General features: G+C 43.8%; 1 protein-coding gene across 1 annotated transcript; it reads left to right on the top strand.

Moving 5' to 3' along the window:
* The first annotated feature begins 373 nt into the window (after positions 1-373).
* LOC115076554 (butyrophilin-like protein 1) lies at positions 374-11,936 on the top strand. Its single transcript, XM_029578123.1, has 6 exons — positions 374-393; positions 4,144-4,205; positions 4,958-5,001; positions 5,933-6,265; positions 7,920-8,201; positions 11,231-11,936. Exons 3-6 carry the CDS (start codon positions 4,959-4,961, stop codon positions 11,263-11,265), a joined length of 693 nt encoding a protein of 230 aa, XP_029433983.1. The 5' UTR covers positions 374-393; positions 4,144-4,205; position 4,958; the 3' UTR covers positions 11,266-11,936.
* Positions 11,937-22,660: the final 10,724 nt, after the last annotated feature.

Below are 22,660 nucleotides of genomic sequence, written 5' to 3'. Positions count from 1 at the left end.
TGGGACTGGACCGGGAAGGGAGTGCAAGGTCGAGCGCACTCTATATTTTAGGAGGGTCAAGTGCGTGTGCTCGTCCGCTCAAAACTAGGAGAAAATGAAACGTTCTTACACGAAAATACATGTCTCAAAAACCACCCGCTATAAAGGAAGGCATGGCGTTTGATGAGTGTGCATCTGACGTGGGCATGTGCTCTTCCTGTAAACAACATGTTATACTTTCAGTTTCCATTTCTCGGAAAGCTCTGAGGTCGGATAAATGTAAGTAGATCTTGGACCCCCGCGTGAAAGTAAATATTGCATGAAGCAAACGGCTTTATCGAAAACGTTGATCCTGAAATTTGGAGGAATGTTATGCGATTATAAAATGGGACGGACGGACAGACAGCGGCATCGGTATGCCACCTCGTTTTAGGTTTCCTTCACTGCTTCAGGTGCTTTACAGGAACAGAGACCATTTACAGGAAACGATGCTTACGTTTGAACTACATTGACTTGGCTGAATTCTTTTTTTTTTATTGTCTTCACTCTTAAAAATCAGAGCCACTGTTCTAACTGGACCGGGCTCCTTTCAAGGTTTTCTTTTATGTGAAAGCGAGCCAAGCTTTTCGGCTTAGTCGCATAAAATAGGCGATCGCCGTTGCCAACTTTTGCGCGTCAAATGTCCGAATACTTGCGGATGCTATTAAATATTGATTCTGATGGGGTTTAGGCATATGCGGCTTTTTTTTTTTTTTATTATTGCTACGCTTCACCTTTATGATAACCCACAGGCCGATGCAATAACCAGTACGTTAAGAACCTGTGGGTTTTTTTTAAACTCCCAATGCAGCAAGCTAATGCGCTGCTAAGTATCGGGAGTTACAATCAGGCCGATGCAAGTTTGAGGCCGATGCAAGTTTGAGGCCGATGTTCTTAAGCACGCAAAAAACGCCCGTCCAGCCTGGATGCACATCCCTTCTCTTGGGCGCTCGATGTAACACTCAAATGAGCTGGCCTGCTAAAAAGGGACGGGCACAACCATGGGGTAGGAAAATGGATGCTGGTAAACTGAGCTTTCCTTTTCCTAACCCGACTACTGTCAAGATTTTTTTTTTTCATGTTGCAGCTCAGTATCTTTACCATACTAAGCAGGAGGAACCACAGAAAAGCTGCATTTTTTGTTTTTACGAGCATGTCTTGGGGTGCCACAAAACTTACCACCAGCTCTGGGCTGGCGTTAATTTTTGAGGGTTAAAATGTGCCCGTCAGGTGCACTTATTTTTTTACATCGGGGGTACTAGCTAATATCCTCATTGGCATTTGCATGTGATGAGCGCTGTCAGCGACGCGCTGGTATGGACCGAGCGTTTTGGACATGCTAATCCCCCATATTGCATTGGACGTATGTCTAGCGTATCCAAAACGTGCATCCAAGCACACGTTTAGCAACGCATCGAGCTCAGCGCCCAATATTGCATCGGTCTCATAGTGTGCTCAGCCGAACGCACGGCTTTACACGCGATGCAATTCGGGGATTAGCGCGTCCGAACCACCGCGACGCCAATAGCGCTTATCGCATACAAACTACATGTAGATGAGGCTATTAGCTAATTCCCGCAATTCAAAAAATTTCCCACACAGCCAGTGCGCCTATCACAACGAGGACGGCGTAAAGGTCTGCCATGCTTAAGGGCTCATTGGACAAAACAAAAAAAAAAATCCTGCTTTCTGTGATTCCTCCTCTTCGTATCAACGGGAGAGGTGCCCGGGGGCGCGCTAGGAAAGTGTTCAGTGTTCTTTTTTTTTTTTTTTGTATCGGGACCCAAAGTGCTGTAGGCAAGGTTTGCTTTATAAAGAAACAGCTGTGGACTGAGCTCTTGAAAGCTGGTCACAAAGATATGACATAGGGGCCAGTGAAAAGATCTCGTTTACAGCTCTTTTGTTCACCTTTCAGGCTAAGGACGACAAAGAGAAGTGTCAGCTAGGAAGTCCTCATTTCAAATGTTTTGTCCAGTAAAAAAAATTGGAAGCTGTGATCATCAGCAGTTGCTAGGCAGATGGAGGCGATGCAGGTTGACTTGCTCCAAAAGCTGAGCTGCGCTACAACTCCCAGCCCTACACCAATTATCTCCTGCTCCTGCCTTTGCAATTTCTGGGGCCGATGGAATAAAACGCATGGCAAAAACGGGCGCTAGGATTGCCAGCTGTCCAGTTTTGGCCCGGACAGCCAGATATTCAGGCCTTCTGTGCAGTGTCCAGTTAGAAGTAGCGACAGGACACTAGAAGTCCAGTTTTGCAGGTGGCTCCTCCTTTCTCCCACAGCCTTTTTAGTTAGAGGAAGAGAAAGGCAGGTCGGAGCCTGTGGGAGGAGAGCTGTGCTGAATCCCTGCCTCCTTTCCCATGCTGTGATTGGACAGCACAGCCCTCAGCTCCCCGTGGTTCTGCAGATACATAGATACACTGTTTAGGCAGTTCACGGGCAGGATCTTAAATTTATGCAAATGAGGGGCTACCATTCCCCCGCCTTCCGCTCCTCAAGTGTCCAGTCCTGGTCTATGGAAAAGTTGGCAACCCTAACGGGCGCTCAATTTCCCTAACGCGCACACCACCGCGTCCCCTGCGTGCCCGACGCAGTATTGAAATGAGAGCGAAATCCGAGCAGCGTACGAAAAGGGCGTGCTAGGGAGAAATGTGCGGTTAAAGCGTTCAAATGATGATTACATCGGGCTCATGGACGTCAAAATTGCGCGTTCGTTACAATGTCAGGTTAATTTTTGAAGATACCAATTAAAATCCTGACCTTTTCCTCAGGCTGTGCAGTCCCTTCACTTATTTAAATTGGTTACAAGGAAACCAGGTGGGAAAAAAATAATATGTCTATGCTGTAAAATATGTAGTGCGACTTGACCAGGGAAACCGGAGAAGCGGCAAATATGTTACTATGGAGGAGGTCACATTTTTCACAACACAGAGGAACAATTTTTTTTCTCTGTTTCTCATGTGCCCTTACTGCACAGAAACTTTACTCAATCTCCCTAACTGGAGTTATTTTTCCAGCGTGAGAAAATGTGCGTCAGACGCCCAGCCCTTGGGCTCGCTTTCCTGCATTGGAGGGTAATAATTAATGTCTTCATCTACATGGCATGTACACGCCTTGGGCGCTGTCGGGTACGTTTTGGTTGCACGTGCATTATGGACGTGCTACTCTCCTTACTGCATTGTTGCTGTTGCATGCCCACAACGCGCGCCTAAGGGCACGTAAACCCCTGCGCTAGGCTGGGTGCACCTGATTGCATCGGCCTGTCTGCAAGCGCTGAGCGATTATAATACAGCTTCTTTGTGTTCCTGGCTCTGCTGCCCTTTGGCTACGACCCAGGCGTACGGTCTGAGGACGGGAACTTGTACAGTGTAGGAGACAAGGGGATGAACTGCTTGCCACGTGACCCCAGTGGGGAAACTCAAATGTTCTCTCTGTGGCCAACGTGTGAAGGCTGAACCTCTTTGTTAATAAACCCAAATCTTCTTATAAACTTTACAAACAACAGAGAACTGCTGCTCCCTTAATCTTAAGTCCACAGTGAAAGGACAAGATGGACGTAAGGAAAGATAAATACTAGGAAAATCAAGAGTTTGGTAAATACAGTCCAGTACCGGGCGTGGGACAGAAACATAATGCAGTATCCCTATAGGATCTGTCTTCACCCCACTGTTCAAAAGAACAGAAAGCAGCTGATAGCACAGCAAAGCCTATGTCCTGCTCTTAGGACTCTCCAGTTGATTTGGGTCAAAGATACCTTGTGCTGTGGGCTTCCCAAACCTGCCCTGGTGGCCCCACAGGGCTTCCCAGAGCTGCCCTATTGACCCGGCAGGATATCCAGAACAAATACTCATGAGATAAATTTGCATGCATGGGGAGGGATCTCCCTTTAATCTGAGCAACTTTACTGAAATTGGGAAAACCCTGTTACGTCCATAACAATGAACATCCTTACTAAAAAAAAAAAAAAAAATAGATCCAAGCACAGGGTCTTCTTGGCCATTTTGGCTAATAACTTGTGCAGTAAGTGAGGGGGAGGTGTTTGATGCCCCGACCTTGTGAAAATGTGTTTGTGGTCAGAATGAAACAGAAACTCTTCTGCAGCTGGTGTTTCTCTTTTGCTTTAGTGCTTGGCAGACCATCCAGGTGAAAGCCTTCCTTCTCTGAACGGAGGAGACCTGTCATTCAGGTGAGTCTCTCTGGGAGGTGGGGGGAGGGGACTTCTGGAAGACCGGACAGAGCCTCGGATAGCGGGGAGCGCTGGGTCCTGCCTGCAGGGTCGTCTTACGGTCTTGTGTGCGTGCAGGCACGGGGAGAGATCTAAAAGAAAGTGAACCCGAGAGGAGGCAGAGAGAACCTTCGGCTGTGGGGAAAGCGAGGTTGATGCCGGAGAGAGAAGCCGAGCCGGGAGAGAATTTTTAAATATTTAGGGCATAGAGCCAGAGAGCAGGGCTGAGAGCGAGGGGTGACGGGAGGCCGCCCTGTGAGTGGGAGACAGTGCACGCCTTGATCCCCAGCACTCCTGCGGCGTTCCCAGAGGAGGAGTTAGGCCAAGGGAGTCAGCAACGCAAGTAGTTTAATATTTTTGCAAACCCTGTGGTTGTCGCTTGGGCTGGAAGGGAGCAGGGGCAGATCCCTCTGGGTACATTTTCCATGGGCAAAGTTTCAAAGCACCAGCAGACCTTGCACCTGCCGGCACAATTTAGTAAAATCACCCCCTTAATGTAGGCGAGTCGCCCCTTCCTACCCAATACTTTCCCGCCCCCGGCTCCCCGCCTCTGTGCCATATGAGTTATAAATATTACTTATCTATAACTGTTACAGTAATCTTGAAATCATTTGGCCAGTAATGCGCCACCACTTATGTTTTGCAGGGTCCGCATGGTATAAATATTGTACTGTGGCTGATAGATGTATTTATTTTTTTTATTTTCTCCTCAGGATGGTGACTTCCTTGCTGCTCATCCTCCTCCTTCGCGGAGTCGGTAAGCTGATGGACTTGAATTTGAACGGCAGAGAACTGTGATGTGGGAACTGGAAACTGTTAGTTACCTTTTGTCACTTGGAAGGCAGCGGAGCGATGGGTTAGAGAAGCACAGAGAGCCATGGAGGCGGCTCTGCTGGACTGTATCTCATGCCCAGGTCTTTAGCTGTAGCTTGTCTGAATGCATCGGACCGAAGCATCGATAGGGAGCAGTCCCCAGACCGGAGCCCTTGTTAAACGTGTTAACTTTGCACTGGTCTGCACGATTTATCATGTAATCCATTTACGGCCCAGTGATTGCTTTTAGACTGGTTCCAGGACTGATTACTGTATTGACCTATGGCATTGACAAGGTTAAAGTGGCGAGTGACCTTAAATATTAAAACTAGTGTAATGAGTCTTTCATTTTAAAAGGGCCAGAAAGATTTAAAACTTAGTCTGAGTTCCATGAGCTGTCTTCTGGGGAGACTTCATCTGTCCATTGCCGACCCTAAGATTCATTGAGGACCCCCATGGGGGCAGACCAAAATCTCCCTCAAAGCCAGTCTCCTCTCCCCTCCATACAGATTCGGGGAGCAGGGTTTCGAGGGGGTGTCTCTGAATTTTTTTTTTTTTAATGAATGTATTAACTGTGAAGTTTGCCATTTTCCATTGCAGAGCAAAATGAAGACATGACAGACGAATAGCCTAGGATTTCTTTTTTCATTGAAATAGCTCAAAATTATTTTTAGAAGAGCTTTGGAACAGTAGAATCCCTTTTGAGTTAACGGCAACAGGCAAACAGACTGCCCTTGAGCAGATGAGAGATGGCTCGCTTCCCAGTACCCCCTCGACATATTTCGTTAGCCCAATAACACAATAACTTGTGCGTTGGCTACGTTTGCACCCCCCTCCCTCCATCGTTCAATGCAGTCACCACGTTTGTTTTGCAGCTGGCACCCCGGAAATAAAAGCCCGTCTCTATACCAACGTTATCTTGCCCTGCGAGGTCCAGTTTGTGAAGGGGCCGGAAGGATTGTACGTCTCCTGGGAGAAGGAAGGCAGAGAAGACCACGTCGTGGTGCACAGCTTCCACCACAACGCGGATCACCCTGAAGAGCAGGCTGCCCAGTTCAGGGAGAGGACAAGCCTGAGCAAGGAGCTTGCCAGAGGAAGCCTCTCTCTGGAGCTGAAAGAGGTGACGTCTTCAGATGCGGGGACCTACCTCTGCAGAGCAGCAGATTCAAAAAACAGAGGCGACAAAGTGATTCGACTGACTGTAGAGGGTGGGTTTTCCATTAATCACCCTTCAGTGGGCCTTTCTTAAATGACTTGTTGCAACTCTGTTTAGGGGTAAAGAACGCCTGTTTCATTTTTCACGGGGTTTTTCTCGTTGCTGTTTTTAATGTAGTTTCCTTTTGCTTTATTTCGTGTGTGAAATGTGTTTTTACGTGCCTACGCACATAACACAGATTTTATGCGCGTAAAAACCATTTTATGTGCATGAAACAAACACACATTCCCAGTGCCGTTGTAGACATTAATCTGGCCACACACATACACACACAAAGTACAATGCAATTCTTGATTTATATAGGGAACAATTTTCTCACACTCTGCATTGGGACATTGTACTTACTTTATATCTGCAGGCTCGGCACCAAATCTTAAAGTGACAGTGCATGCATGCATTTGCCATGAGTACAGAGAATACACGGTCACTTGCAGCCTGCTTCTTTCTGTGGACAGAATTTTGCTGGAAAAGTAAAAGGCAAAGATTTGAACACGATCCCAGGATAGGCCCCCTCTCAATGCAGCTGCAAGTACATTCAGACTTCTAGCGATATTTCGGATGGTTGACTTATGTAGGTAAAACGCCTTGAAAATTGGCCCCGTGCTCTCAAGCAATAAAAGTGAAGCACATCAAAGTTAAAAGTATATTTTAGGGTGACTCAAATGGCGTAACTTGATTGGCTGATGAATATTCCAGCCTGTGTTAGAATCAGAGGATTTCCACAGTTCAGGAATCTCAGGTCTTCCTTGGGAGATGCTGTATGAGGGGGGTGGGGGTGGGGGGCGAGACACGTTACCAGCACATGCACTCCTGTAGAGTAAGCAGATTCCCTTAGGGAGGGGAGGGGAGCTCAGGATGAAGGTCGTGCATGGCTGATCCTATGAATGCATAACTTGTCTGATGTCAGTGCTTTTCTGGATGAAAATATGGGGCAGATTTTAATAGGTGCGCGCGCTATCCTGCGTGCACACGTGAACATGCCCATTTTATAACATGCGTGTGCCGGCGGCGCACATGTTATAAAATCGGCAGGCCGCGCGCACGCATGCGCTTCGGATTTTGTAATCCATGTGCGCACAAGGGGAGGGGGGGAGACAGTTTAGCAAAATTTGTGCAGCGACGCATCAGAGGCTTCCTTAATTGGAGTGGACTGGGAGGGAACTTCCCTACACCCTCTACTCTAACCTCCCTTCCCTTCCCCTCTCCTCTCCAGCCCCTAATTCCTACCTTTTTTGTCTTTTTTTTTTTTCCCCTCAAACTCACTTCAGGGCCCAACCTGAAGTGAGTTGCGCGTGCCGGCAGAGCGATCAATGCCGCTGGCCCACCCCCTTGGAAGAGGCCTGGCTCTTGTGCGTGTAACGGGGGTTACGCGCGCTGCTGGGCCCCTTCTAAAATGCGCACAGCGCGCGCAAGGCCCAACCACACACGTAACCCCTGGACTTTACGCACCGGGGGGGGGGGGGGTTAAAATTTGGCTGTAAATGTAATAAAATTCATATAGGTAAGAGACTAAATTTCTGATTAAAAGAAACCACTGCCCCTGACTCGCAGCAGCAATGAATCATGGCCCCAGATCCTCCCTGAGTTTGTCAAAATGACTTGGTGCTTCATCTGTTCTTAGTGGTTCATTAATGTTTTCCTTTTAGATCTGGAGGCCACTGAACCAACCGTAAGTGTGGAAGAGAGAAATGGAAAAAGGGTTCTGAAATGCACCTCCTCTGGGCTGTATAAGAACCCTTCAGTTCACTGGCATGACAGAATGCCGACTAATTTGACCAGCTATGCGGAAACGAATGTAAGCGAGAAGCAGAGCGATGGCACTAGAACAGTGGAGTCTGTTCTAAACTTTCCCTTCACGATAAATGAGCACTACTTTTGCCACATCCAAGAGGAAAAGCTGAAGAGATCAGTCCGAGCAGTGCCCTCAGGTATGTCTTAGGGTTCACGGAGGTGACAAAGTCTAGGAGCTTTCAGGCGGCTATCCAGAGTTGAGAAAAAAAAAAAAAGAAATTCAGAGGAAAAACCGTTTGTAAGATATTATATTTCCAGCAGCTTTGCTGGGAAGTTAAAGTGGAACGCCCATGCTCTGAGTTCCAAAATACAGCCCTCTGACTGAAAAATAAATTTAAGACCCGGGTTGGATTCTTGTCATTATTCTAAATGTCCATTTTGTGTCATCAACTGCGGAGGAGTCAGTGATACTACAAACCTCCCTGTCTGCCGGGAAGGGCTCCCTCAAATAACTGCTAGTATAGCGGCAGCAGGAATCCCTCTCACCCGAAGTCTGACCAGTAGATGTCACCATTCAACAAGGCCTCAGTCTCCCTCCCTTCCAGAGGCTGTGAACACCGCCTCTCATTCTTTTGAGCTGGCCTTGTAAAACTTTTAACCTGTCCATGTCATTTATTAAGTCTCTGTGGCTTGTTTCAGTCTTCAGTGTTTCTTGGCTGCTTTTAAAATGCTTTCATGTTCTGTTCTTCGCAGTTCAAGCTGAAGAATAAGCTCTGGAAAACGGTTCAGGAAAATCTGAGCCCGCTCTATTGTTGCAATATTATGACAGTAATGCAAAAGCCCCTGAATTATGTGGATATCTCAGCCCCCCCCAGTGTGATCACATTTCACTACCATCCCCACACATCAGTGGGCTAGCTCTTACTAAACCTCAGTGGAAGATTTATTAGTGACAGTGAGCTCCCTGTGGTCCGTGGGAGGTTACGAGATGTTTCTCTTGTTTTCCCATGATGTTTGGCGTGGACGTGCTCAGAGTCTCCTTTGGGTGCATGCATGTGTTCTATTTTCAGCCAGAATGGATAGGAGCGAGCCTTGCATGCAGGCAGTGGACTATGGGAGTAGAAATAAGTTATTGTTATGAAGTGGATCCTAGAACTAAAGAGTCATTCTGTTAGGTTAGCTGTTTTATCGTTAAACTATACAATAAAATTGTACATTTTAGCTGGCAGAAGGCAAAAATCAAGCAAGATGAAACCCATAAAGTAGTGTTTATTGAATATGCATTCAGTGGTGTACGTTATCATACTAAAGGCAAATGTCATTATGGATTGAGTGAGTTCATATTATTTCGAGCAAACTGTTAGCCACTTCCTAAACAATGAGAAAGTATTATCTAGTACAGAACTAGAATGTACTCTAATAGAAATTTTACTCGACCATGATATAATCTGGATCCAAATGTAAAAAAAATCCAAATATAATAGAAGCGCAAATCATCATAATGGGTTCAAAAACACTGTAATGGGAGTCGCCTACCATAAGTTCAATTATGGTAGAACCCTATGCTAATTATATTGTAACTCAAGCCCAATCATGATTGAACCATTACCAAACCTAACTATGCTATAATTCTACCTAACTAAACCCAGCCCTAAAAGAACCCTACCCTAATCAGCTCAGCCATGATAGAAACCTACCTTAGTCTAAGCCAGCCGTGGTTCAGCCACTCCCTAACCAAACCTAGGCATGATAGAATACCACCTATCTGGATTCAGCCACGATAGAATCCTACCCAAACCTAGGCATGCATGATAGAATACCACCTAGCTGGATTCAGCCACGATAGAATCCTACCCAAACCTAGGCATGCATGATAGAATACCACCTAGCTGGATTCAGCCACGATAGAATCCTACCCAGACCTAGGCATGCATGATAGAATACCACCTAGCTGGATTCAGCCACGATAGAATCCTACCCAAAGCTAGGCATGCATGATAGAATACCACCTAGCTGGATTCAACCACGATAGAATCCTACCCAGACCTAGGCATGCATGATAGAATACCACCTAGCTGGATTCAGCCACGATAGAATCCTACCCAAACCTAGGCATGCATGATAGAATACCACCTAGCTGGATTCAGCCATGATAGAATCCTACCCAGACCCTAGCACAGGGGTTGGGAACCTTTTTGGCTGAGAGAGCCATGAACGCCGCATATTTTAAAATGTAATTCCGTAAGAGCCATACTAACTACAACCCCCCCACCCTCCTGACACCCCCCCCCCCAAAGACCTGCCAAAAGTCCCTGGAGGTCCAGCGGTGGTCCAGGAGCGGTCCGGGAGCGATCTCATGGACTTGGGCTGTCGACTGCCAGTAGTCAAAATGGTGCCGACGGCCCTTTGCCCTCACTATGTCACTGGGGTCGACCAATGGCGGCAGTAGCCCCTATGACATAGTAAGGGCAAAGGGCCGTCGGCTGCCAGTAATCAAAATGGCGTCGACGGCCCTTTGCCCTTACTATGTCACAGGGGCTACCGCCGCCATTGGTCGACCCCAGTGACATAGTGAGGGCAAAGGGCCGTCGATGCCATTTTGACTACTGGCAACCGACAGTCCAAGTCCAGGAGATCGCTCCTGGATCCCCGTTGGACCACCAGGGACTTTTGGCAGGTCTTGGGGGGGGGGGGTCAGGAGGGTGGGGGTTGTAGTAAATCAATTTTGGAGGTCTTGGGGGGCGTCAGGAGGGTGGGGGGTTTTGTTAGATTTTTACTTTTTTATTAAAGATTTGTCTGCGAGCCAGATGCAGCCATCAAAAGAGCCACATCTGGCTCGTGAGCCATAGGTTCCCGACCCCTGCCCTAGCATGATAGAATACCACCTAGCTGGATTCAGCCATGATAGAACCCTAGCTTAATTAAGCCCACCCATGATTAACCTTACATGGACCCAAACCCAGATGTGGTACTGTTTGAAACCAACTAGGATATTAGCATGGCCCAACCTTGTTAAAACAGAGTGAAACAATTGTAGAACCCAAACCCACTCCGTGAAAGAAGACGGGACCGCGACACAGCTGCAGTATGAAAGAACCCAAACAAAACTAAGTGGAGGGTGAAAGTAAGACCCATGTGGATGAGACCTTTTCATAGCTATAGACTGCAACGAATGATTGTAGCCAAAGGTGTGATTTTTATTTTTGTAATCTTTTCTGACCTGCAGATGGGAAACCTGTTATGCTGAATGATGAACTGTAAGAGTACGGAGCAGCACCATGCAAGACTGCGCACCACATGTTTTTAAGCTAGTGGTGGAATTGTAATTCCATCAATGTTTGCATAACGCAGAGGGTCCAAAATAGTTTTAGGTGGTATAATACATAAGAAACATCAAAAAATAACTCAACTCTTACCCTAACACACTTAAAATTATACTTATTTTATTCATTAATGAAAACAAATATTAATACAGTCAGTAGTTGTCCTTCCATATAATAATTCTAACAACTCTCCGGTGTCATTCAGGCTCTCAAGTTCACCTCTTGATTTTGCTTTTGCCCTTTCCTTGCTATTACTCGGTTCGTTGTACCCCTTCCCCCTCCCCTGTTTATTGCAATTTTATTCCTTTTAGTTCTGATGTAAACCGATTATGATGTTTCGACTAATATTTGGTATAAAAGTCTTTTTAAAAAATATCAGGTACAACAACATAAAACACATTTAGGTTTGGCTCGAGTAAACATTGCTAAAAAACCAAGTCTTAAGCTCTCGCTTAACCTTAGAGATGGAGACTGTGTAAGAGAGAGCTTTTTATAATGCTTTGGACAAGCATTATTAATGAGTTAAAAAGAGTATACTGCATTCAAATGGAAATGAATTAAAATGCAATGAAAAATTCAAAAAATTGAAAAACTGAGAAAATTAAAAATGGTATCAATAAACATAAGGTATAACCTGTTTAGTTATACCGAACATTTATGTACTATTATTATTATTTTACATTATATTACATATTCCCTTTTTCACGTTGACTGTACATAGAAAAATGTTGTATATTAATGTTCTCAATTATATTTTTCTCCTGTAATAAGTTGTTTAAAATGTAGACCACAGTGAAGGCAGCTTGCTATACCTCAGTATATAAACTCTTCTAAATAAATAAATAAATAAAAATATAGGGTTTCATTGATTTTTTTTTTCAGTCTCTGCCCGTTACTGTAGCAATATGTCAGATCAGCCGGTGACACTAGACTGGGGAAGTATTTATCCCAGTTAGTTAGCAATGGGGAAAAATGCTTGCGGTGGGCATAAGTCCACGAGTGCTTTGTAGTATTGTGAGCACGAGAGCTGCTTCCCATCCGGTCCTAGCAGTAAGGTTTTGAGATGGAATGATTGAAAAAAGGTGGGATGTGATTTCACTGCTTCAAGTCTAAAATGCTGCAGTTCTGGATATCCATAAAAAGTCTCTGGTGGGGAGTGAATATTGTTCTTGAAGTTCCTGAAAAGTAAAGATATAGATCGGTGTCTCTTCCACACTAAGGCACTGGGAGATACGCTTGAGTCCCAAAGCGGTCCAGTTGTGAAAGAGAACTTGGTCCATACCCGGCGTAGATAAGGGGCACTCCCGAAAAGGCAGATAGTGTGGAGTCTGGGGGTGACTTTGAGGGACTGACAAATAATTTTCCACACCCTCCGAAAGGGACGAATGCTCACACTATTAATGATGTTCTTTGAGAGTAATGCTGCCTTAACGTGTAACACAGCACTGGGAGCATAAGGTGACAGCCAACGTTTATAATATTCTAAAGGCGAACTGAACTCCGTGTCAAAAATCCAGTCACGTATATGCCTCAGCAGGCTGGCCTGATTATAAACCTTGTTAAACTGTAGAAATAAAATCTCACATACAAAGAGAAATTTGATTCATCTTTTAAATCTAATCACATGGGAAGACTATTTTAATTTCTAACTAAAGTAGGAAACTACTGTGAATATTTTACCTAACTTACAAAGAAAGAAATCCTATTCTGTCCTAACTATATATGATTTTTTTTATTTATTAAGCAAAGAACACAAAAGGCAGAAAAGTAAAAAGGAAGCTTATCTCATCTCTATCAGATCTCCATGCAAACATCTGCTTTGTTCAAAGAGCAAGGCACTCAGAAACTAACTGCATGTTTCAACTCTTTCTGCCTTACAGGTTCTTTCCCTAAATAAACAGTATCTATCGTATTTCATTACATATAATAGGGATAAAATATAAAAAGTTATGAACACAGACGTGTAACAGGTATTCCAGTCTGATTCAGGACCAAAACATACATTATATGCAGAGCAAATGGACAAGGCAGCTTACCTCCTTAGGTTCCTGGCGTCTCCTGATTTATTTCTCTTGCAGATTGCTGTTAGATTTTCCTACATTGCAGGAGAAAAGAAGTACTGTAAGCTATAACTTAAGACTAAGGTTATGATAATGTAGCCGCACCTGCAGCTCAAACGACAGAGCTGAATGACTTTCAGTGGAACTCAGTCTTTTTTTTTTTTATTTTTTTCATTTATAAATTTTTATTGGCATAAAACTTTGACAACATATTGATCATCCACGTCAGACAATATTAAACCAATTGGTAACAATCTTTGGTATAGTGGATTCTTTACATCAAGAATAAACGCCATTATGTGTATAAACTCCCCTGTATCCCAACCCACCTCCCCCCTTAGAGGTCAACATTATAATGAAAGTAGTTCTTCTTCATGATATAGGTACATCAAGATTGAAAGGGAATACAATTCTGAGGTTGTGGGGAATACTCCCAAGTCACAGGTCGAATTCTGTGATGCTCAATAACCATAGATCATAATACCCCCAAATTTTTTCAAAGTTATGTAGAGACCTATTCTTGTGAGCAGTGATTCGAGCAAGTGTATGCATATTCATTACTGATTTTTGTACTGTTTGTAGTGTGGCTACTTGTGTATCTTTCCATCTTTGTGCTATGGCGCATCTCGTCGCTGTTACCACATTCTTAAATAATTATGAAATTTGGATCTGTCTGTGAGTTCATCATTCAGTAGTGCTTGCGAAGGAGTAAGTAATATATTGACGCCCAAGATTGTGGATATCCAAGATGATACTTCACTCCAAAGTTGCTGTAGTTTGGGGCAGGACCACCACAGATGGAAGAAAGTACCCCGTTCTTGACACAGTTTCCAGCATAAATCCGTGGATCCCGATGAGATATGCTGTAGGTGGATGGGGGGGTAACGTACCATCTAAGAAAACATTTTGTATCCATTTTCAATGTGAAGCGCTGAGATTAATCCTTTTCTCATGTGTTGAAAAGTTCGTTTCCAATCATCAGGTGACCAATCGCATTGTAAGTCTCTCCACCAAGCTTTAATATGAGTCTCTGACATAGTAAAACCACCACAAAGTAATCCATATATCCTAGAAATATGTTTACCAATTTTATCTGGGTGTCTACACATGAGTTCAAAAGAAGATATGCCCTTTGTGAGATCGGTTTCTATCTGGTTATGGATAAAGAAATGTCGAACCTGCAGGTATTTAAAAATGTCCGCGGGATCTAACTGGTATCTGTCACAAAGGGTTGGGAATGGAATCAATCTTCCCGGGGCCCATATGTGTGCAAGTTGGGTTATGCCTTTAGTGGACCAGCTTTTAAATGCTTGTGGATGCACTGCTGGTCTGAAGGACTTATTATGAAATAAGTGAGTGCTGTGAAAGAAAGTTGTTTTTTTTTGACCCACTAATGCTTTCTTCCAGTGTTCCCAAATCAGCAAGGTGGACTTCACTGACTCAGGCAGACTTACAAGTGGCCCGTTTTTGCCACAGCAAGGCAGTTATAGGAAAGTTTCCTAGTATCGCCTGCTCCAGCAGTACCCAAGGTTTGCGATGTTTGAGGTTGTGCCATTCTACTGCTGCTTTAAGTTGAGCAGCTCCTGGGTAGCGTATAAGATTGGGCATCCCCATGCCTCCCTGGTGGGTCTTAGGCAAATATAGTGTCTGCTTTGCAATTCTAGGTCTTTTACCCTTCCAAAGATATTTATTTAATCGCTTTTGCCATTTCTCCAAAGTTGTCGCGGGGAGCACAATTGGCAGGGTTTGTAATAGATAAAGGATCCGTGACATGATATTCATCTTTATAACTGCCAATCACCCTAGCCAAGAGATGTGGTAGCGATCCCACTCCTCTAGATCCTTGTATATTTTAGCCAATAATGGAGGGTAGTTTAGTTGGAATAGGTTGTCCAAATTACCCAGATAGACCCCCCCCCAAATATTTTATTTTATTTTTAACCCATTTGAAAGGATGTTCTTTTTTGAGCAGAGCTATAGAATCCAAAGGAAGTAAGACATTTAGCAATTCAGACTTTTTCCCCAGGTTATTGTAAAACCGGAGATGAGGCTAAAGGCTGTAATCTCTTCTGTGACTGCCTTTAAGGATTGGGATGGATCTGTAATGGTGAATAGGATATCATCTGCAAAGAGGGCTAATTTGGATGAAAAGTCGCCAGCCTGTATCCCTTTGATTGAATTATTTTTCCGAATCCGGTGTGTGAATGGTTCTAAAAAAAAAAGAGCAAACAATAATGGAGATAAGGGACAGCCCTGTCTGGTTCCTCGTCCAACCAAAAACGATTGGGAATACCCACCACCCCCTCCCCATTTATTTTTAAACAAGCAGAAGGCGCCTCATATAGTTTTTGAATCCACTTTATGAATTTGTCCCCAAATTTAAATTCCCACATGGTCTGGAAAAGGAAAGGCCAATGTACATAGTCAAAAGCCTTTTCAGCGTCTATTGCTAGCAGCACTAGAGGGATATTCTGAGATTGTGCCCACCACATAGCATCGGCAGTTTTGCGAACATTGTCAGATGCCATCCCTCCAGGAATAAAACCTGATTGGTCAGAGTGTATCAACTCTGGAAGAAAGGCATTAAGCCTATTGGCCAATATTTTAGCTAAGATTTTCATGTCTAGGTTTATTTAGCAAGATAGGCCGATAGGAGCCACATACCATTGGGTCACGGCCGGGCTTGGCTATAAGAGTCACCCCAGCTAAGTTGGCAACCTGAGAAAGTGAATGCGGGCCTTGTAATGAGTTAAATAAAGAAACCAATGGAGGAGTAATCAAGTTAGCAAATTTTTTATAAAATGAGGCTGTATAGCCGTCAAGGCCTGGTGATTTACCTGATTTCAAAGACTTTATTGCCCAAGTGACCTCTGCAGCTGTGATATCCCTATCTAAGAGTTTTTGTGATTCAGGTGGTACCAGTGGTAGTGATGTATTTTGTAAATAATCATCTATCCCAGTCTGACTAATGTTGGGGGATGATGCATAGAGATCGGAGTAGAAGCATAGAAAACTTTGTCAGATTTCTGCATTGGAGGTTAGCATCCGCCCAGATTCATCTTTCAACTTTACTATATTATTTTGGGTTTGCTTTGTCTTCAGTTTGCGTGCTAATTGTTTGCCTGCCTTGTTCCCCTCCCCCCCCCCCCCCCTTCATAATATAGCTGTTTATTATGTTCCAGTTTATGGGCTATCTGAGCTGCTTCTATCTCTGCTAAGTGAAGTCTCAGTTGGTCCATTTGCGCCAGAATGTTGTTACCCCTTTTAGTGGAATGGATGTGCCCTAATCGTTGTAATTGCAGGATTGTGTTCATTTTATCCTGCTGTTTTTACTTTTTGACGTGTGCCCCTTTAGCAATTAATTTTCCCCTGATAACTGCTTTAAGGCAGTCCCATAATATCATGGGAGAGATTTCATCGGCACCATTAAGCTGTAAGTATTCTTGAATGTCCGATTTGTAATTGTGTACAAAAGGCATCACCTCAAGGAGGCTGTCATTAAGCTTCCAGAATTGTTGTCCTCTATCATATGAGGAAATATTTAATTGCTTAGTGACCGGGCCATGGTCAGACCAAGTAATTGATCCAATGGACAGCAGTAGGAGCTGTCAAAAACCTATGATGGAGGGTCATGGGGTCACTATCCCAAGCACTATGAAAAGTGCAGTGGATGAACACCTTAGAATCAAATGCCCTAGTCCATATTTTATTTTAGATAAAAAAAAAAATTAAAAAAAAAAAAAAGTAAATATGATAATTGAGATGCAATTAGTCTTAAATGGGACAGGGACACAGTTCCCCTTTGCTCCTGTAAAATGAATGTTACCTAAGGATTGCAGGGCCAAACCTCCTCAAGGAGTCGACTTTGCTGAAGAATTGCGCTTTCTGGTATTGCCTGCCCAAATATTCTAAGGTGGATCTGGGCACACTAGGCCCATCCATTCTCAAGCGTGTTATTGCTTTTTCTCTATACCCCAAGCTCTGTAAGTGTCAGCAAATCTTTGATATGATCTGTGGCTAACACTTGAGTTTTTGGAGTATAACCTGGTGCAGACCTGAGAATGAAGCTGAGCTGCTCACCAACTCATGGGCATTAGCAAGTGACACGTACCGTCGTGTCCAAACCAAGGTGACTGGGGGGGTGAGTACTGTGCTGGGTCCTGAGAAAAGGAGCCATGCCCTGGTATCTTCCTTCTGCCTGGCAGCTCCAGATGCCTCAGGTGAACCGTTCATGAGAAAATAACACCGACCCATGACCAGCCCTAAACTTTTTTCCCTTTCTTACTGTGTTTGTATTTTCAGTTTGTATCTTTCAATTATTTTATTTTGGAACATGGCTGCCGATGTCTTTGTAGATCAGTAAAGTTAACTTGCTGAATCTGATTGAATTCTTGTGCTTTATTAATTAGCGCAGTTCCTGACCCCTAGAGACAGGTTGTGATAGTTTCAGCTCTCAGAGGTGACACTGAGTCACCTTCTGCCCAGAGCTCAGCTACACTGCCTTTCTGCAGTTATCACACGGCTGGGTGTGCCCTAACGCGTGATTTCAGAATCGTTATGGTTCACAAGAGGCGTAATAATCCCAATATTTCTATTTATATATTATGCTTGCTTCCCTATCCCACCTTTTCTCTGCTGACAATGAAGGTTTTGTGAGTTAAGTGATAAGAAGCTCAGTGTCCGGGTGAAGCTCCAGCACAGGGTGTGCATCCTGTCTTGCTGAATGAATCAAACTAGGATTGATTTTAAAAAGACAAAACAAATTCTCTGCTCTGTTTTATTGTCCTTCTCCCCTGTTGATTCAAGGTGTGGGTGAAATCACTGTACAAATGAAATAATCATTTAAATATTAGAAAGCCTTTCTTTCCAAAGAATATTTTGAAATATTTACACTTAGCTCATCCAAACCAGGCACACAGCAAACCTTTTTTTCTGGAAAGCTTCAGGACTGTGGTGACCTCGCTGTCAGTTGGGTTTTCAGGATATCCAGTGAAGATCTATGAGATAAATTTGCATCATTTGGAGACCGACTCTGTGCAAACATATCTCATGCATAATCATTGTCAAGGCCAGATTTTGGGGAGGGTGAGCTGGGTAGTTGCCCATCTCGCAGGAGCATGGCCACGGCAGCTTCCATCCCGCTGTGGCTAAAGAGAGGCCCGGGAGGGTCGGTGCCATCAGGTGGGGCTTTTTTGCCCAGGGTGCCAGTTGCCCATAATCTGGCCCTCTTCCCTGTGGATATCCTGAGAAATCAACGGGCTGTGGGATCTGCAGGGCATGTGGGAGAAGCCCTGGCTCAGATCTTTTTCTGTGGGAGCCTCTTCTGCTCTTCGCTGAAGCCCGGACGTCAAGCCCCAGGGAATCTCATCTCCCATCTCTCTTCATCTGACGGGCAACCATGCCAAAATATTCTGGGACTGCGAAACCTGCTTTCTCGGTCAAAATATCAGAGCTAACGATGCCAAGAACACAGAACTCATCGAATGTGCCCTGCTACGGAGGGATCCATGAGGGTCACGCTGAAAGAGGATTTCTGTGTGAGTCAGGAGCGTTATAACGCTTGGGAAAAGCAGCTGTACGTAATCAGAGGAATTTATATCACCATGGAATAAAATGAGCCATATCAGATGTTAAGATTAAAGCAAGATAGAACACATGCCCCTACTAGCAAGAGGCCAAGTCACGCTGGAACATCGGTAAGTTTGTAATTGTAATATTTCTAAAATTGTGTTTGGCCTGAGCATGCACACACGAGGTCTTCTGACAGAGTGCTCTGGTACCAATGTAGGTGAGAGAGGACATAGAAAGGTCAAAAGGAAACATGGACATGGGTCTTTCAGCTGCCCTGTGAATGCTACAGGTCCAAGAGCATAGTTCATAAAACAACTCGGCCAGGGATGGTGGGATCCTCTCCCTCCCTTTGTCATTCTCAGCTGTCATTTTATTTTTCTGAGCAAACCGGTGCTCCCTTGTGTGCAGTGTTATTTTTCTACACGCAAGCCAGGTGCAATTGCTTTCACACCACCTGTGCTCTCTCTCTCTGCCTGGCTGCTGAAGCATCCTCTTACCTAGCTCCATCTCACTCTGCTGCAAGGCCAGGACCAAAGAAGCAACACAAGTAAGGAGCTCAGTCAGGTAAGTCAATGCGCTTGTACTCAGCAGCAGACGGACTTAGATAGAGATTATACATATCCATTCCTCTTCTCCCAAGTTCATGAAATCTCCTTGTTCAATAACTGCTGACGTGCTACCTTGGGGTCTCATTGTTGGGCTGCCACAAAAGACCACCTCATAGCATTCTGGCCCCGTAGAGTTCAGGCGGTCACGGTCTTTTTTTTTTTTTTTAAGATTAACCTGGACATTTCTCCCAGGGCGTAAGCCATGGGACTAGTCTAGCCCTGGTGCTCACGCACAGCGGCACTGAATGGATAGGCAGGTGTGGTTCTTTCCACAACCCATTGACTAGGGGAGGATCAGCTCTTTCTAAGAGGGTGCATGTGATGCCCGACCTGGGGGTGCAGTCTCACTAGTCCGGCACCAGTTTATCATGTCTCCGTTTTGTTCTGTGCTTGTGTATGTAGTTACTCTGGAGCCACCTGAGGACCTGAGCAGTTCGGGGTTATAATGGGGGAATCCTCAGGATGCTATTTGAAGTCTATGCTGTTTGCTTGTTTTTTTGCTTTGAATCTGGTATTGAGTTTTATGGAGTTTTGGGCTACGCATGACCCATCGACTGCCTGTACAGGTGAAGTTTGCTTCTCCAAAGGTACTCACAGCTTGCTGATTGTGTGGGTATTTTCTTTTTATCTTGATGAAACTCTTGCAGAGACTGAAATTTTGGCAGTAAGTGCTTTTATCCTGGACTGCCAGTGTTGCTTCTGCTGCTGCTCTGCTTTATTTTACACTCAGCATCATTTTCTCCAATCTCTTTGGGCTTTTATAACCCTACATTCAAGGTTTAAACTGTGGTTTTGAGTAATCCCTGTTTTGTTTTGTTTTTGGGTGTTTTTTTGTAGTACTGTCATTTGCTTATGACATACACAATTATTATTTTTCTTTTTACTATTAAAGTAATTCTGTTGTTGCTGTTTCAGGCTGTTATTGACTGTCACTATCAGAAAATGTCACAGTGAAAGCTGCTGTCCTAAGCCAGTGACTTTAATTTTCATTTTATATTATAAATTATTCTATTTACTATTAGTCAGATGGACTGTGACTGTGCAAGCAGCACCCTCTGGTGGCAAAAGGAGAGAACTGCATATGAACGATATCTACCCAGTAAAAAAAGGTTAACATTTTTACACAAAGCCCCAAATAAACAGCTCATCAGTGAGAAGGGAAAGCTCACTGTTAAACATTATTTCACATTATAGCACAGGATATTGTACGCTACACTTTGTAAACCTTGGCAAATAGGACCCACAGTATTTTCTCGTCATTGTGCAACAGCTTTAATAGCAATTCAGTTTTATTCCCTAGGATGAAGTACCTTGTGATCTGTCTCGGTGTCACAACGCTGCTCCATGTGGCACTGGCAGGTGAGTGTCCTTGCACTTTCTCTCGTATTTGCGTAGCTTGCTAATCTGTATGGCACAATGCCAACTGGTCTCAGGACATTGTAGAAGAAACACATAGCAGGGGCCAGACAAGACAACTGAGCCAGGTGCCCCCAGGGTTCTCGGCCTGCCCCCACTTATGGGAAGAGCCACATAAATAACTCCATCTCTCAACTGTGTGCTTTAGAGGGGGGCATGTGTAACACCCACACAACCAAAAGTTCTCCCAGGGATGAGGAGTAGAAGTTGGAGCAGAAAAAAATAAAATGAACCAAAGTATTACTACTATAAGCACTCTATAGAGACAGAAACACATGGCATTATAGTAAAACAATACTAATAATAAAAGAATGTATTAGCATAGAAAAAGGTAAACAAAATAGCTTTTTGTAACATAATCAGAAATCCCAAACCCTACCCTTTTCTCTCAGTTCTCAGTTTAGGGAAATTAAAATGAGTTCCCAATATCCCCATCTGAATTCTGCCCAGAATATTAAAATATTTCTTAGTTTGACCTCACGTAATTACCGAATACTTTAGATAAATTTCTCTGCAGTCCAGGTGCTCCAGTAGGATAATGATTGCAGTTGCAAGATACTTGGGGAATTTGCGATGACTTCCAGTGCTCTATATGGACCAGGTGATCCTCACCAAAATAAAATAAAAATTCTCAGTTTATTCTGAATAAAATCACATCAAATCTTCTGAATATTCCCTAAAACTAGGACTCATAAAATGTAGGCACCATCTTAATACTGTTCATCTAGCTTGATAATGATAAATCAGAATTATTTAAAATCACTTTACTTGCTTTATCTACAAAATAACAGAAGACTACAGTTTCAGTCTTCTTGATAAGTAATTTCTTGCCAGGGTAAAACCAAAAAAACTTTCAGCTATAAGAAAGTTCTTTCCTTTTTTCTTTTTTGTCCTTGATAGCCAAGCTGCAGATAAATGTCTCACCACATGGCTATCTGTTCAAATAAAAGATCTCCTAGATTTCAAAGAGAAAGCTGTAATTAGTTAAGAAGTCTCATAAGCACTCTGTCCCCTGTCTATTACTGGTTACAAGAATATGAATATGTAATGTACTGTATTACTTAACTAAGCTTTGAGGCAAATGTTTGCTATTCCAGCAGAGAGTTAATTATAATATCCCCTCTTCCAGTAGTGTCCACAGGATGTCACTGTTGACCAGTGATTGGCTTCCAGTCTATATTTTATTTATTTATGTAGGTATTTTATATACCATCGTTCCAAAATAAAATCACATACATGCTTTTATTTGTATTTGTAAGGCACTGTTTTCCCCCACTTATTAACTTTTCAAAGGGAAATAGCCATCAATTGCCCATCATAAACTAGAGTTGATAGACTTTTCTTTGTCTTTCAAAAGGACATTGTTTATCCCCAGTTGATCTGTATTTCCTGACTTCAAATGAAATGGCTAGGAGCTTTCTCATGTCACCATCTGTTCCTGGAATTAAGCCTTAGCTAGTTAGGGGAAGAAATAATTTAAATGTAATAAATGATCTTAAGTTACCAACTTACATAAAGAAGACATTTCCTGCTATACTCCAGACCATCTCATCTAAGACACAGTTCTTGCTTTATAGTAACTTCTTCAGCTTGGGATGCTTATTGTGTCAGCTGGAGCCAGCCAAGTGGCTCAGAGGTGATGTTGTGTACTGCCATCCAGAGGGACCTGGGTTCACTT

Source organism: Rhinatrema bivittatum, chromosome 15 (assembly GCF_901001135.1).
Source record: "Rhinatrema bivittatum chromosome 15, aRhiBiv1.1, whole genome shotgun sequence".
Classification (NCBI taxonomy): Eukaryota; Metazoa; Chordata; class Amphibia; order Gymnophiona; family Rhinatrematidae; genus Rhinatrema; species Rhinatrema bivittatum.
This window is presented reverse-complemented; position numbering and strand designations above follow the sequence as displayed.